General features: G+C 51.3%; 6 protein-coding genes across 6 annotated transcripts; 2 read left to right on the forward strand and 4 right to left on the reverse strand.

The window, feature by feature from the left end:
- Positions 1-558: 558 nt before the first annotated feature.
- On the forward strand, positions 559-2146 carry ALTATR162_LOCUS5481 (uncharacterized protein; the record flags this gene model as incomplete). The annotated part of the gene is made up of 2 exons (XM_043313100.1): positions 559-1924; positions 2016-2146. 2 exons carry the CDS (start codon positions 559-561, stop codon positions 2144-2146), a joined length of 1497 nt encoding a protein of 498 aa, XP_043169035.1.
- Positions 2147-2353: 207 nt separating this feature from the next.
- Positions 2354-4800, reverse strand: ALTATR162_LOCUS5482 (uncharacterized protein; the record flags this gene model as incomplete). The annotated part of the gene is made up of 3 exons (XM_043313101.1): positions 2354-3099; positions 4112-4158; positions 4208-4800. 3 exons carry the CDS (start codon positions 4798-4800, stop codon positions 2354-2356), a joined length of 1386 nt encoding a protein of 461 aa, XP_043169036.1.
- A 406-nt stretch (positions 4801-5206) lies between these two features.
- ALTATR162_LOCUS5483 (uncharacterized protein) lies at positions 5207-5485 on the forward strand (the record flags this gene model as incomplete). Its single annotated transcript, XM_043313102.1, has 1 exon — positions 5207-5485. One exon carries the CDS (start codon positions 5207-5209, stop codon positions 5483-5485), a length of 279 nt encoding a protein of 92 aa, XP_043169037.1.
- A 1072-nt stretch (positions 5486-6557) lies between these two features.
- ALTATR162_LOCUS5484 (uncharacterized protein) lies at positions 6558-8925 on the reverse strand (the record flags this gene model as incomplete). The annotated part of the gene is made up of 2 exons (XM_043313103.1): positions 6558-8737; positions 8787-8925. The coding sequence occupies 2 exons, from the start codon at positions 8923-8925 to the stop codon at positions 6558-6560; spliced, it is 2319 nt and encodes a 772-aa protein (XP_043169038.1).
- A 2329-nt stretch (positions 8926-11254) lies between these two features.
- Positions 11255-12119, reverse strand: ALTATR162_LOCUS5485 (uncharacterized protein; the record flags this gene model as incomplete). Its single annotated transcript, XM_043313104.1, has 3 exons — positions 11255-11846; positions 11897-12046; positions 12103-12119. The coding sequence occupies 3 exons, from the start codon at positions 12117-12119 to the stop codon at positions 11255-11257; spliced, it is 759 nt and encodes a 252-aa protein (XP_043169039.1).
- Positions 12120-12579: 460 nt separating this feature from the next.
- Positions 12580-12786, reverse strand: ALTATR162_LOCUS5486 (uncharacterized protein; the record flags this gene model as incomplete). Its single annotated transcript, XM_043313105.1, has 1 exon — positions 12580-12786. The coding sequence occupies one exon, from the start codon at positions 12784-12786 to the stop codon at positions 12580-12582; it is 207 nt and encodes a 68-aa protein (XP_043169040.1).
- Positions 12787-12993: the final 207 nt, after the last annotated feature.

Consider the following 12993-nt stretch of genomic DNA (forward strand, 5'->3'; position numbering starts at 1 on the left):
TACCGACAGCGTTAATGGCTATCGCACGTCGGGAGAGGTGGATACACTTTCCGAGCACAGCGCATGAGCGTTTGGGCCGCTAAGTGCGAATGTGTATTTCACAACCTTACTGTTCAAGTGTAGGCTAGTCGAGTGATACGCACGAGAACAACTCACATGTCTTAAAGTAAGCCAGGTCAAAGTAAGGACCGACATCAACCGTTGCTGACCACATATGTGGACGAGGATCCACACGGCATCTTACAAAGAACGTCAGTTCAATAAGGCTATATGATCTTAGCTCCTTACCAACATAGGCGGCGCGTCTGGGCCTCACACTGACTTGTGCATCTGTGTCGGCCATTCGCCATGTCTTTACTTTGCTGACGGCTGCCTTGTTGGTAAGCTTACGCCCCAATGTAGCAACCGCATCAACACGCTCTCGACTGTTCGAGAGCTAAGTAGCCGATCCATGCTTGCGGATGATGGGATGTGATGGTATAAGTATGCATGCTCGCATCTTCATCTGATCCTCGTCTTTTCCGAGTGCAATCATAATCCACCCCAGGCTATTCCAAGATGACAACCAAACGCCCGATCAATGCAGCAGACGTCGCAAAACTTCGAGACTTGCTGAAAGATACAGACGCACACTTGGTGACATCAGAAGAAACTGAAGCATACACAAAATCGATTCAGCGCTGGTCAAGAGCCGCCGAGAAACCCGCGGGAGCATGTCTGATCCCAAAATCTGCAGAAGCAATCTCGATTACCCTCAAATATGCCTTAGAACAGGATCTCGATATTGCTGTCAAAGGTGGCGGGCATTCTACTGCTGGCGCATCATCAACGAATGGCGGATTGCTCATCGATTTGAATACGCACATGCGAACCACTGAAGTCGATGTCGAAGGGAGAACCATCAAAGTTGGTGGAGGTGCAGTGTGGGGTGATGTTGACGAGGCTCTCGCACCGTACGGCCTTGCGACGGTCGGTGGCACCGTCTCAGATACCGGGGTCGGTGGTCTCACATTCGGTGGTGGCTTTGGTTGGCTCACAGTCAAACACGGCCTGGTTGTCGATAACCTCATTTCTTGTACGGTCGTCTTGGCGGACGGTAACGTTGTCAAAGCCTCCAATGAAGATTACCAAGATTTGTTTTGGGCTCTGCGTGGCGCAGGACAGAACTTTGGCGTTGGGGTTGAGTTCGAATTTCGCACCCATGAGACGGGCGACATGTGGGCCGGCTTCATGATGTTTGCGCCAACGCCAGACAATATCAAAAAGGCTGTGAACGCCTGCAACGACATCTTCACACCTGATGCAGAGGGCAACTCCAAAGCAACTGGCAAAGCCGCAAGTGCTTTCGGCTTCGTCAGACCCCCACCCGCCGGCGGCCAGGTCTTGTTTTTCGTCGCGGCGCTCTATCATGGACCAGAAGAAGACGGCAAAGAGCTATTCAAGGAAATCGTTGCACTCGAACCATTGATGAGTACCATGGCAATGATGCCATACGCCAAGGCAAACAAACTCCTGGATCTTCCCATAGGCGCGCGTGTCTCTCTCAAGGGTGCTAGCTTTGAGCTTCCCGTCCGAGGCGAATTCGTGGTATCCGTCCTGGAAGCGTACACCAAGTTCACTGACGAGACACCTGAAGCGATGGGTTCCCAGATTATGTGGGAGCTGCTCGATCCGACCAAGATTCTTGCTGTGACTAACTCTGAAACTGCCTTTGCGAACCGCGGACGACACTTCAACGTGGCTGTTGCGCCGTTGTGGTGGGATGAGAAGAATGATCCGAAGTGTAGGCAGTGGTCGAGGGACGTCGCGCTGTTGTTCAAAAAGGAACTTCAGCGTGGCGGCGCGGAGACGAGCGATAACAGGGACGGGTGGATTGGGAAGAGAGGCAGTCACGGGGCGACGATGGTATACGGAAATTATGATCGTACGTACCCTCCACCATGTTTACTCTTTCTGCACATCATGCAAACATAGGTAGTCCATCGCTTCTCTGAAGGCATGCTGACATCGAATAGAATATGAAGAGAAGTCCAGAGACGTCTTCGGCGACAACTACGAGCGTCTGCAAGAGCTAAAGGCCAAGTATGACTCGCAGAACATGTTCAACAAGCTCTTTGCTGTAACCCCGGCAACTTCCACACCTTAAGTCACTCGTGGTTAGAGTTGTCGAATATCTACTGCTGTTTCATTTGCGTACAAAGAAGATTATTATGAACAGAGCCCTAATCATTGGCCTGATGTCTTATATCCGCCTTCAGTAACAGCCTCCTTACTGAATCTCTCCTCTACGTGAACTGTATCCTGCACCTTCGAGCCCGGTTTCATTTGATCAACAATTCTCGCCCATTCTTCCTCATCCAGCACGTCTCATTATTGCTTTTACCCACGGATCTATCCGATCCGGTAACTCTTGTCGCCCAATCCGACGCAAGTCATCGACTATACGTCTCTTTCCAACTTGCTTCTCGAATCTCATGGCAGCTAGGAGAAGCAAAGCCTCCAAAGCGAAGTTCGCGTCATTGCCAGCACAGTGGAGCCTGGTGTGTGGACATCCCAAGACCCTCAGTAACTCGCCCAAAGACCCCACCCAATCTTTCCGCATCTCCCTATCAACCTGCAGAGTATCCATAACTGCTACGAGATTGTTTGGAAAACGAAATTCCAGCGCCTGAAGAGCCAAAAGATCGTTCGTTACTCCGTGACCGACAAACACCACATTTCGACCACGGGGAACGAGAGATTCAATGCGCTTCACTAGCCTCGAGGGTTCAATCATGATCGTCTTTCCGAAGACGAACCTGTTCGAAGTTTCTGCAACGTACGGTGGCGTTCCTACGACAAAGTTGAAGGTCCTCAAAGGCTTGCCAGCGGAGGCCTTCTTCATCTCTCTGATATCGAGAATGGCGATACCTGCTTCGCAGTTCGTTTCGACAGTAAGGCCACTTTTGATATTGCAGGTGTTCTCGAAATCAATCCCAATGAGAACAACATCGGAAAGACTCGATGTCATAGCATACGGGTTGCCGGGGTTGAAGAACTCGTGTAGCTGATGGATACTGTTCTTCGCAGGCTTTGGCAGTCCAGTGTGAACGTTCTTTGCTGAAATACTATTATTCGATGATAGAGAGCTATTGGCCAGGCCATGTTAGTTGAAATAAGTTCAATATCAGGCAAAACGACTCATGAGATCAACTCACTGGTTGGAAGACAACGTTGGGACTGCCCTTATCCAGGTAGCGCAACTTTCTAGTCTAGCACATTTCGCTCTTCCGAGGTTGTTGAAGACTAGAGTGGTCCGGTGCATCTTGACGTGTGTCGGATGAAGCGAACGGTGTACCTACAAACCACTGTAGTCTACTTGGGTTTCAGTTATATGACTTACTACCGGACAAGCTTCTTTGTCTGACAGCAAACATTAGGTGAGACCGGTCTCAACATGCTCCCGCCGCAGGAAGCGACTTGCGGTTTTGGTCTTGCGAAAGCATGTAGTCATAAACTGAGCATAGCAGCATGTATCCTTGCCCCGCTAGTTGCAAGCTACTGTCAACAGCATGTAAGTTATCGGAAGCCGCATATTCATAGACACTACATAGCATCCAAGACTCGTTGAGGATGCAGTTTTTGAAGAATTGTATTTTGTATCATGATGCCTTTGCATATATCTCCTCAGTGGCAAGTACATGAAAGCGGATGTACTATACTAAACCCAATCAAAGTCTATGACAACGTACTTCGGGGAAGATGTAAAATCCGAACGCCTCCGTCAAAGCACATTCATCGTATCCCCTTCTGTCTGCCATTCTCTCGGAACTTCCTTAACAGTTTTCGTCTGATGCGGTGCGAGCGAGCGATCGTGCGTCCTACCACAAACCCAGACGGTCGAGCTCAACGGGACTCATCCGGCGCCCATGACCCCACGCCTTGTCGTATGGTATCTTCCTCTTGTGTTCATCTTCCTCATGTGCAAAGTGGCAATGTCTGTCTGGACACACATTTCTTTTGTAGCGTTTGCACATGACCCGTTTGCAGCCCGGTCGGATACCTCGCAACGAGCAATTTGTACATGGAGCCTTTCCATCGCACTCCCAGTTGTGTGTCATACATTGCGTACAGTGCGCCACACGTTTCGAGTTGGCTTTGGGTGGCTGAGATAGGGGACTGGACTGTGTGTCAGCCAGGAAGGGAACGAGAGGTGGTCAGTACTTACGCTACGCTCTTCCCCATCACAGCTGCCTCAGAATGTTTGGGTACTTCCACTTTCATGACCAACGCCCCGAAGGCTGCTTTGCCCAGCTGGTTCTGTAGCAGTACCCTCTCGTCGATCAGCCTTTTGATCTGTACACTATACATGTCGTGTATGATTGTGGCCTCATTGGACTTGGTTTTCACTTCGACCTCAAGACACTCTTTTATCCTGACGAGTGTTTTGATCTCTGTCGCATGTTTGCGGCGGAAGTCGACTAAAAGTTTATCGTGACTGTTGATTGTGGTCTGCAACACTTGCCTCTCAGCTGTGAGATCCTGGATCCGAGTACCGAGGCTGGTGCGGATATACGTGATAGTCTGCTCATGAGTCTCTGCTAGCATCTTTGTCTCCGCTTCTTCATCCTTTCTTTCGACATCCTTCTTATCCATCTCATCCAAGAACGCTTTCTCGAAGTCTGACAGATTACCGTCAAGCTGCGATATCTCATTCTGCTCGTGCGTATGCCACCAGCCGTCTTCGCATCCGATATCTTTGGGCTTCCTGAGACCGGCTTGACCAGGGAATGGTGTTGGCGAGATGTTGTGTTTGGGCATTCTGAATATCGAATTTGTGCTAAGTGTGTCGAGGAGGCTGGCAGGGTATCTCGAACTGTGTGGTGGCGGATGCCTAGTGGTGCAGCTTAAAACGATGCACAGGTCCTTCGTTCGGATGCTCCTTCACTCGTACGCGCGGGTCGCGCCTGCAAGCGAACAAACAAACAATACCGCACCTGACGAGAAAGATCAGTAAGTCTTGTCTTGCTACATCACTATCACAGCCCGCACCTGCTACCTTCCTCACTCCTCTGCCATCAACCTTACCACCCAACGTCTCTTTGTAAGTGCTCTTGCCCGCAACCTCTTCGAACCAAAACACTCAAAACTTCAAGTACATCTCCCAATCACTTGCCACTCTATCTTCAGAGCATCGCTGACACCGAGACCAAGTGTCACGACTACGATGTCTCTTGCCAACAATGCAGTCGATCCAATCGCCCGCCTCGAAGCAGAACTAGCTCAAGAGAAAGCTGCTCACGCGTGCACAGCAAAAGCGCTCGAGTCTATCACCCATCTTCACGCCAACCAGGCTATTACCATCAGCTCTCAGATGAGCATCATCAGGTCGCAGATTCAAAAGCATCCCGAGGATATGTCGGACATCCAGAGAGAGGCCAGGGAGGCAGAGGACAAGCGACAGCGCAAGACGTCGGAGACGAGAGCAATGGGAATTGCGCCGTAGAGTGCTGGACGTGTGCACAATAGGATTTCTGGACAGCTATGCGGATTATTTCATGGAGCCGAAGTAATCGCATGATGATGGAACTGAATCATGACTAAATCATCAGTCTCATACAAAAACAACGGCAGGAAAGTTGACCAAATAACCATATTTACAGAAATCGTCATGTACTCAATGTAAAAGTCAAGATCTAAGCGTCGCCGTCGAGATTCAGAGCCGCCGCTCCGCAACGCAAAACATAGCTGGGCTCCAACGCTAGGCGATTTGGGGAGCTAGATGATGTCACAGTCTCATTGATTCCTCTAGCTTGCGCCTGCATTTCGGCGTCTCACAGCTCGTTCTGGGATGCCATGCATAGCCGGTCCGGTTACTGAAAGGTTCTCGTATTGTCACACAGCTGCATACTCATTCAAGTACTGCAGCCGTACCGGCAGTGTGTCGGACTGTTATCCATGTGATGTCAGCAGCGCTGGGACCTGACGCATTCATTTTGTTTCGGCGTTTTGAACAGTTAGGTTCGGAGTGCAGATCGCTGGAACTGACCTTCAGCCAAGCCCAGAAGTTCTCGATGTCTTCATCCCGTGAGAAGCGCCTTCCAAAAAGCTGCCCAGGCACACGCCAAACGCTTTGAGTATGCTCGAAGATTGGTTGATATATGAACGTGATTGCCCACGAGGAGTTGTAGGCCCATCAAGTCCCGGGTGTTTGCAAAAGACGTCAGCAAATGTGGTGAGTAAAGTTGAACTGTTGTGGAGCTAATCGGCCCTGACCCTACAACCAATTCCCCTCTCGAGATGCTTCGGACATTTGCGATAGTGCCGTTAGCTTACGCAGAATGATTACTTTGATCCCAGTTGCGAAACTGAAGCGGGATCTGAGGTAGAAAAACTAGGACGGAAAGGTCACAGTGTATCACAAGTTCGAAAATCAGGACATTCTCAGCAATATAATTACGATTAACAAACTATGCTAAACGCGTCTCAACTCTACATGCAACAACGCCCTCAGCTTCGGGTATCATCCCCCTGTCAACACCGCAACACCACCCCTGTCAATACTACAAACTTCCAATCTATAGAGGAGGAGCGTTAGGGTCCATCATGCACTGGTCGACACGCATAAGCTGCTTGCCAGTAGCCTTGGCGATCTGGATGAACTCGCGGAGGTAGCTGACAGTGCTGGGGTAGAGGTAGTGGAGAACCACAAGGTTACCACCCTTGTCAACATCACGCTGGAAAGCGACCTTCTGCTGCTCGGGAGTGTCGGTCTCGGCCCACAACCAGTCCTCAACGTCGACGCTCCAGTTGACAATGCTAGCGGTGTTGCCAACGGCCTTTGTAAGACGCGAACGCATACGGGCACCCTCGTTACCGAAAGGAGGACGGAAGTAGGTGGAGGTGTAGCCGTTGAATTGAGACTTCATGGCCTTGACGTCCTCGTTGTACTCCCAGTCGATGGCTGCGTAGTCAGGGAGACCCTCCATCTTGGGGTGAGTGAAAGAGTGGAGAGCGAGCTGGTGGCCAGCGGCCATCATCTCCTTGTAGACGTTGGTCAGGTTGGTGGAGGCGTCGAGAAGGGGAGCGCCGACAGTGAAGAAAGTTACCTTGACGTCTTCTTCGCGGATGATCTTGAGAACCTCCTGGGCAAGGTCGGGTTGACCGTCGTCAATAGCGAAAGCGAAGGAGTTGGGGCGCTTGCAGGCGAAGACCAGGTTACCAGTCTCATCCTTCTTGGGGATTGTAGTGCCGGCTGGGACAGAGGAGACGATTTCGATGACAGAGAGGGTGACGGACTCGGTGGTGTGGAAACCCTTGAGCGCGAAACCGACGACGCGAGAGAGCTCAATGTTGAAGTGGTTGATTGGGATGTAGATATGTCCGTTCTTGGCGTAGCGACTGGCCTCAGCGGAATCCCAAGTCTCAGGGAAGGGAGCAATCTCGGTCTTGCACTGGCTGTTGTGTTGCTGGAAAGCAACGGTGAAGGCAGTGGTACCGGTGTAGGCGATGTGAAGGTAAGATCCCTTGTATTTGGTGAAGTCGGCACAGCCACCAGACACCTGAGTGTAGAAGGAGTAGTCGGCATCGGGAGAAGTGATGGTGAGCTTGCCGCTGGCGTACTTGAGAGTCATGCCCTCGTCACCACCATGCCAGTTGCCCATGGCGTTGGTGTTAGCGTTGGCGAACTTGTCAATCACAAGAGCAGTAGCCGATGGGTTGCTAGGCGCAGGGACGGTAGCAGAGGCGCCAGGGTCGGCAGAGGTGGGAGGCACGACATACTCTCCGGAGTTTCCACAGTAGAAAGCCATGGGGCCAAAGGAAGTGGTACCAGAGAAACCAGAGAAGAGGATAGTGGTAAGCTTCTCGGTGTTGAGGCCAGCGAACTTGCTGAAGGGAATGGTATACAGCTTCTCGGTGCCATCGAAAGTCCAGCCAAGGTCAGTGGCAGATGCGTAGGTAGATTTAGGGTTAGTAGGGTCGCAGTTGTCGGAGGAGTCGAGCTGGACGGACAAAGTGGCGCCCTTGGGAGCCTTGATGCGAAGAGAAATACCGGTGTACTTGTTCTTAGCATTGACACAGGGGAACTGGGTGTAGAAGTACGAGTTGGCCTTGGGAACGAACTCAACCCTGTTAGTAGCAGGCTTTCCAACGGTGACTGAAGTCATGGTAGCATCATCGGAGGTGGGGTAGCCCATGGCGTTGTAGAACAAGAAAGTCAGACGAGATTGGGAAATCCAGTCATCGATCAACAAAGGAGAGCAGGTTCCAGCGGAGGCGGTGGGAGTCGAGATAGTTGTCATGGTACTGCGGACCGAGGAGGTAGTGGCTACCTTGGTGGAAGAAGCAGAGGTAGCAACGGAGCTGCCACCTGCACTGCTACCACAACCAAAGGCGATGTTGCTCATCTGCCATGTAGCGGTAGTGGAAGAGAATCCAGCCCAAACGAGACCAGTGACGGCATTCGCGTTGGCACCAGTGAATTGAGAAAGAGGAATGTTGATGGTCTGGGTGTTACCAGTCAATCCAGTGATCGAGACGTACTTAGAGGTGTACGTGGTAGCCGAGCAGCTGGTCTTGGTCTGGATCTCAAGAGTGGCAGAGCCACCAGCGGGTCCTTTCATCTGGAAGCTGACGGAGTTGTATCCATTGGAGCTGGCAGCCTGGCAAGGGAAGGTCTCGTAAAAGTAGGATCCCGACTTGGGCTTGAAGGATAGGACGCCACCGCTGGCCGAGATGGAGGTCATGGTTCCATCGTCTGGGTTGATTAGCCATGTTCTCGTAGGAGATATTTCTTTAAGACATACCGCTGGTCCACTCGCCCAAGCTGTTCTGGTTAGAATTCTGCTTGGAAAAGTCGTCGATGTTGAGGGGTGCGCTGCAGGCTGCGTTGACAGTCTGGCTGGCGAGTCCGGCCACAAGGCCTATTAGAGTAGTAATACGCATGTTAAACGTAGTAAAGTGAGTGTAGTGCAAAAGCGAATGTACAGAAGTCTACGACTTCCAAAACTGATGAGTCTCGACACCCCGCGAGTTGACGATAAGGGCGATGAGTGGCAGGCGATAACTCGTGGAGATCCTCCCATGTGCAGAGGTCCTCCCTAGATATAACTTCCGCTCCGACGCAGCGGCGCCAGACATGACACAGGTGAGATTAAGTTAGCGGCCTCGGCGTGCACGCCTTTGCTTAACAGCCCTGTCGCTTCGGGTGCCATACGGTCTATTTTGGTTTGCCAGACTCTGGGCATTGGTAGATCACCGAAGCGCTTGAGCTGCATTAAGGATAGGCCTGCTTACTGTTCGGCTCGGGGAGCGGCTAGGGTAAGGCGGCCCCTGAGCGCGATGCATCGTTTTCTGGGCGTTTGTGGAGCACGGCATCCCGCGTGGTAGGTTTCCCATAAGCTACTCGAGCTAGGTGTCAGCAGTGGATATACTTCGTTATCACCCGTCAACGGTGCGACTTTGGTTTTCGCGATGAGTGATCAATCACCCGAGTGTCGCCGTTATGATGTCGGTAGGCAATGAGGCATGGCTTCATGGATTCTTCACGCACTGGATGTACTTGGGGCTCGGCTGAAACGACCAAGTATACTACAATTCTAGTCAACGCCTCTGGTTCAGCTCGACGAAAGGCATCCTACAAGATACGAGCGTCAATACTTGGCCTTACGAAGATTGCGATGGCGTACTTGGCCATTGGCTATGCCGAGCGTGCCGTGCAAACCACAACAGCGGGGTTGCATGAGGAGAGTTTGCTGGTGGCTGCAGGAACCGAGTGACGGCGTGCGCCGCCTCCAGGAAAAAAAAGGAACAAGGCCCAACGCAAACCAGCCTTGCCACTGCCGTAGTAGAACTGCATCCTCGGGTTACCCGGCGCAGTCTATGAGAAAGCAGAAGAAATATGAGATAAGGAAGATCTTGCGCAGTTCTAGACCACGACGCCGACGCAGTTAACCTTACCGGTCGTCGAAGGTATGATTAACTCTTGTTGGTGGTGAATGCAACAATCAAAAAGTCGCATGACATGAGAGCGTATGGCCTGAGGCTGCATATACGGTGCGAAGTGGGACAGCGCACAGTTTTTTTCCTGTTGTGGTGGCATGCACCGGTGATGCTGGTAGCATGGGATTCATGCGGCTTGCTGCGAGTCGGAAGCATCGCGATGCGGACACGGCGTAGATTGACAGCCTACACTACCAACTTTGGAAGAAAAGCAGTCGAGCCCAGCCATCTTCACCCAGCAATGTCGCCTTGTCGCAACACAGCATCCGTACTACATGTCAACATGGAAATCTGTTACTTGCAATTGCCGCTGACTTCCGCAGCTAATGCTAATGACACTGTGGCGTTATAGATGCAATCTCCCCTCGGTTCCCCTGCCAAGATGTCGCGCCTTCAGGCCACCGCGGATTGTTTCGTGTTTACCAGACACGCCTCGATAGAGTTAGCATTCTGTGAGGGCCAGCGATATATCGGAATCACGCCAGGGTGCGTCTTGGCTTTACATGACTAGTGCTTGCTTTTCTGAGAGAGTCTATTGCGCGCTTTTGAGGGAGTCTATTGCGCGCTTCTGAGGCTAGCGCATCCCATGAGCACCGACCATCTCGATTTCCGTTCCATGGTACATCAGGTCACTGGTTTCCTGGCAATACGCACATGTATGTCAATGACGATGGCAACTCTGAAAGCTCTTCGTCCATCTGAGCTTACTCAATAGAAGACGCGATGGCTGTCAGTACCACCTGTGCATCTTGTCCGAAAAGCGCCGCTGTCCGGTCGGCCAGACTCTATATGTAACACGCGTAAACAGCTTTTCATGCGTCGCATGAATTCCTTGAAGATTGGTAGTGAAGGAAAGGAGTTGGACAATCTCTAATCTGAACTAATCTCGACCATGACAACAGTCAGATTTGACAGTACGCTGTATACGGCCTCGCGGCATGTACTTATACCCCTTCGACGATAGCAAAGGGTACTGAGGCTTGCAAGCTCACCTGCAGTACTGGCGGGTTACTTCCAACATTCGATGTTGTGCGATCCCACGCTGCGAAAGTCGTAGTATACGTGCTGCGGCTATCGTTGTACGATCGGCCGCACTCGCTGACAGGCAGAACGTGATAAGCGCGAAGAAGAGTCTAGAGACGGCGTCACAACACAGGGTTATACAAGACTACATAAGGATGTGGTGCGATACTCCAGCCTTAAGGTCGAAGGCAGGTTGAAGATTGGACGGGCGTCTATATTATGGATTTTGACAGCCAGTGTAGAGCCGCTGCTACGATGTCTCCTTCACGCCATCGACATAAACTTCCACCAGCTCGTTGTAAAAGCACATATATCCAGCAATGGGCGCACTCTCCGAGGTCGGATATCGATAGTACCATACCAGATCCCTGTACATCTTTTCCCCAACATTGACATGGTAGTATTCCGCGCGCCCCTTGTACGGACACAGTGTCACCGTGTCGCTCGGTGTAAGGTGTTCCCAGTTGACGCTTGTGGGCGGGAGGTAATGCCTCGTTCTTAATGTGGTCTCCAAAAGGAACAAAGGGCTTGAGCTTTCCGCAAGTGTAACGCCATCGATGGCTACTCTGACATTGCGAGAAGAAGGCAGAATGTCGATACGCTTGTAGGGGTCTTTGGGATGGCCATATATCTGCATGTCTTCCTCGAACCATTGGTCGACAGCTCTAAAGTCAACTTTCACAAGATCTTTGAGTTTGCCGCTGTTGAAAATGAGGATGCGGTTGCTGGTGCGATTACCGACTGTCAGAATTCCTAGGTCTGCGCCTCCATTTGTCCCATCAACGGCAGAACCACGCAATAGCTTGGTGTTGGAAGTGAAGCTTGAGATCGGTACGTAGTATCTTTGGAATTTTTAGCATACTGGGGTGGTCCTTCGGTGGGCAGTCAATACTGTGGGTAGCGCAGTTCCAGTTCCCAAACATGATGCGCGTTGAGAGTATCGAACGCATATCTCCCATTGAAAAGACCTCGTACACGGCGTGCCGTGTGCTCTACCCTGCAAGGTCCGTCTCGAACAAGTCTCTGTGCTAGTCTTACGAGACTGCGTTCGTCAGCTGATTGTTCCTTGAGACATCGGAGAGCGGGTGAAGACGTAACTCGCTAGTGTTTGCCATCTTATGTGGTGCTTGTATGGTTTGAGTCCTGTATCGTATCTAGGAAGAATAGATCTTGAAAAATGGTAGGAAAGATATCGTGAGCACATGCGGAGGTCTGATGTGATGATGTAGATTACCTAGGTACCGGAAGCGGGGCCGCATGGATTGGCAGGAATAGCCGGATGCTTACCAACCTCACCGAAGACATCGTTCACTACATACACTAATCACCATGTTCGGGTCAGCAACATGCATGCGGCGGTGTCCAGGATCCTTAAAACTATGACTCTCACCTGTCTATCCATGACAAAGCCAGGAGGCTCTCAGCGGACTCATTCCGCGAAATGTACCTATCTTCCCAATGTGTACCCTGGCATGCCATCAGTACTTCCTGAACATTCAAACGACTGGCTGACAATTCAATATGGCAGTCTACGAAAGACCCTTAGCTTGTAGAAACGTCATAAGATATGTGCCGCTATGGTGCCAGATCCTCGCGAGCCATCCATGGGTACTTCCGAAGAGAGCAGTGCTTAGTAACCTCGAAAACTTCTGCGGCTGTTCTGCTCGCATCGACAACATACACATAAGCGACAGCTAACTTCTTGGCCTCTTCGTATCCACTGCCCTTCGCCCTGCTGTTCTTCTGGTGGTCCCCAGCTGCGTTCATTTCCTTCGTCTTCATCGTGGCTTTCGCCATAATCCGGTCGAGCAAGCGTTGACGAGCCTTCTCCGAACATCAATATCATTGTTCCTCGCCATCTCCCCCATCCTTCCGCCCACGAAGTCTGGCTTTCCAAGATCATCTCATTCGATACCTTCCCTGCCTCTCTTCCGCTCCGTCATTCTCTATATCCCATTCCCGCTTTTTCGTCTTATCATATTTTGCTAT

The sequence above is a fragment of the Alternaria atra genome (assembly GCF_907166805.1).
Source record: "Alternaria atra isolate CS162 genome assembly, contig: 25, whole genome shotgun sequence".
NCBI lineage: Eukaryota > Fungi > Ascomycota > Dothideomycetes > Pleosporales > Pleosporaceae > Alternaria > Alternaria atra.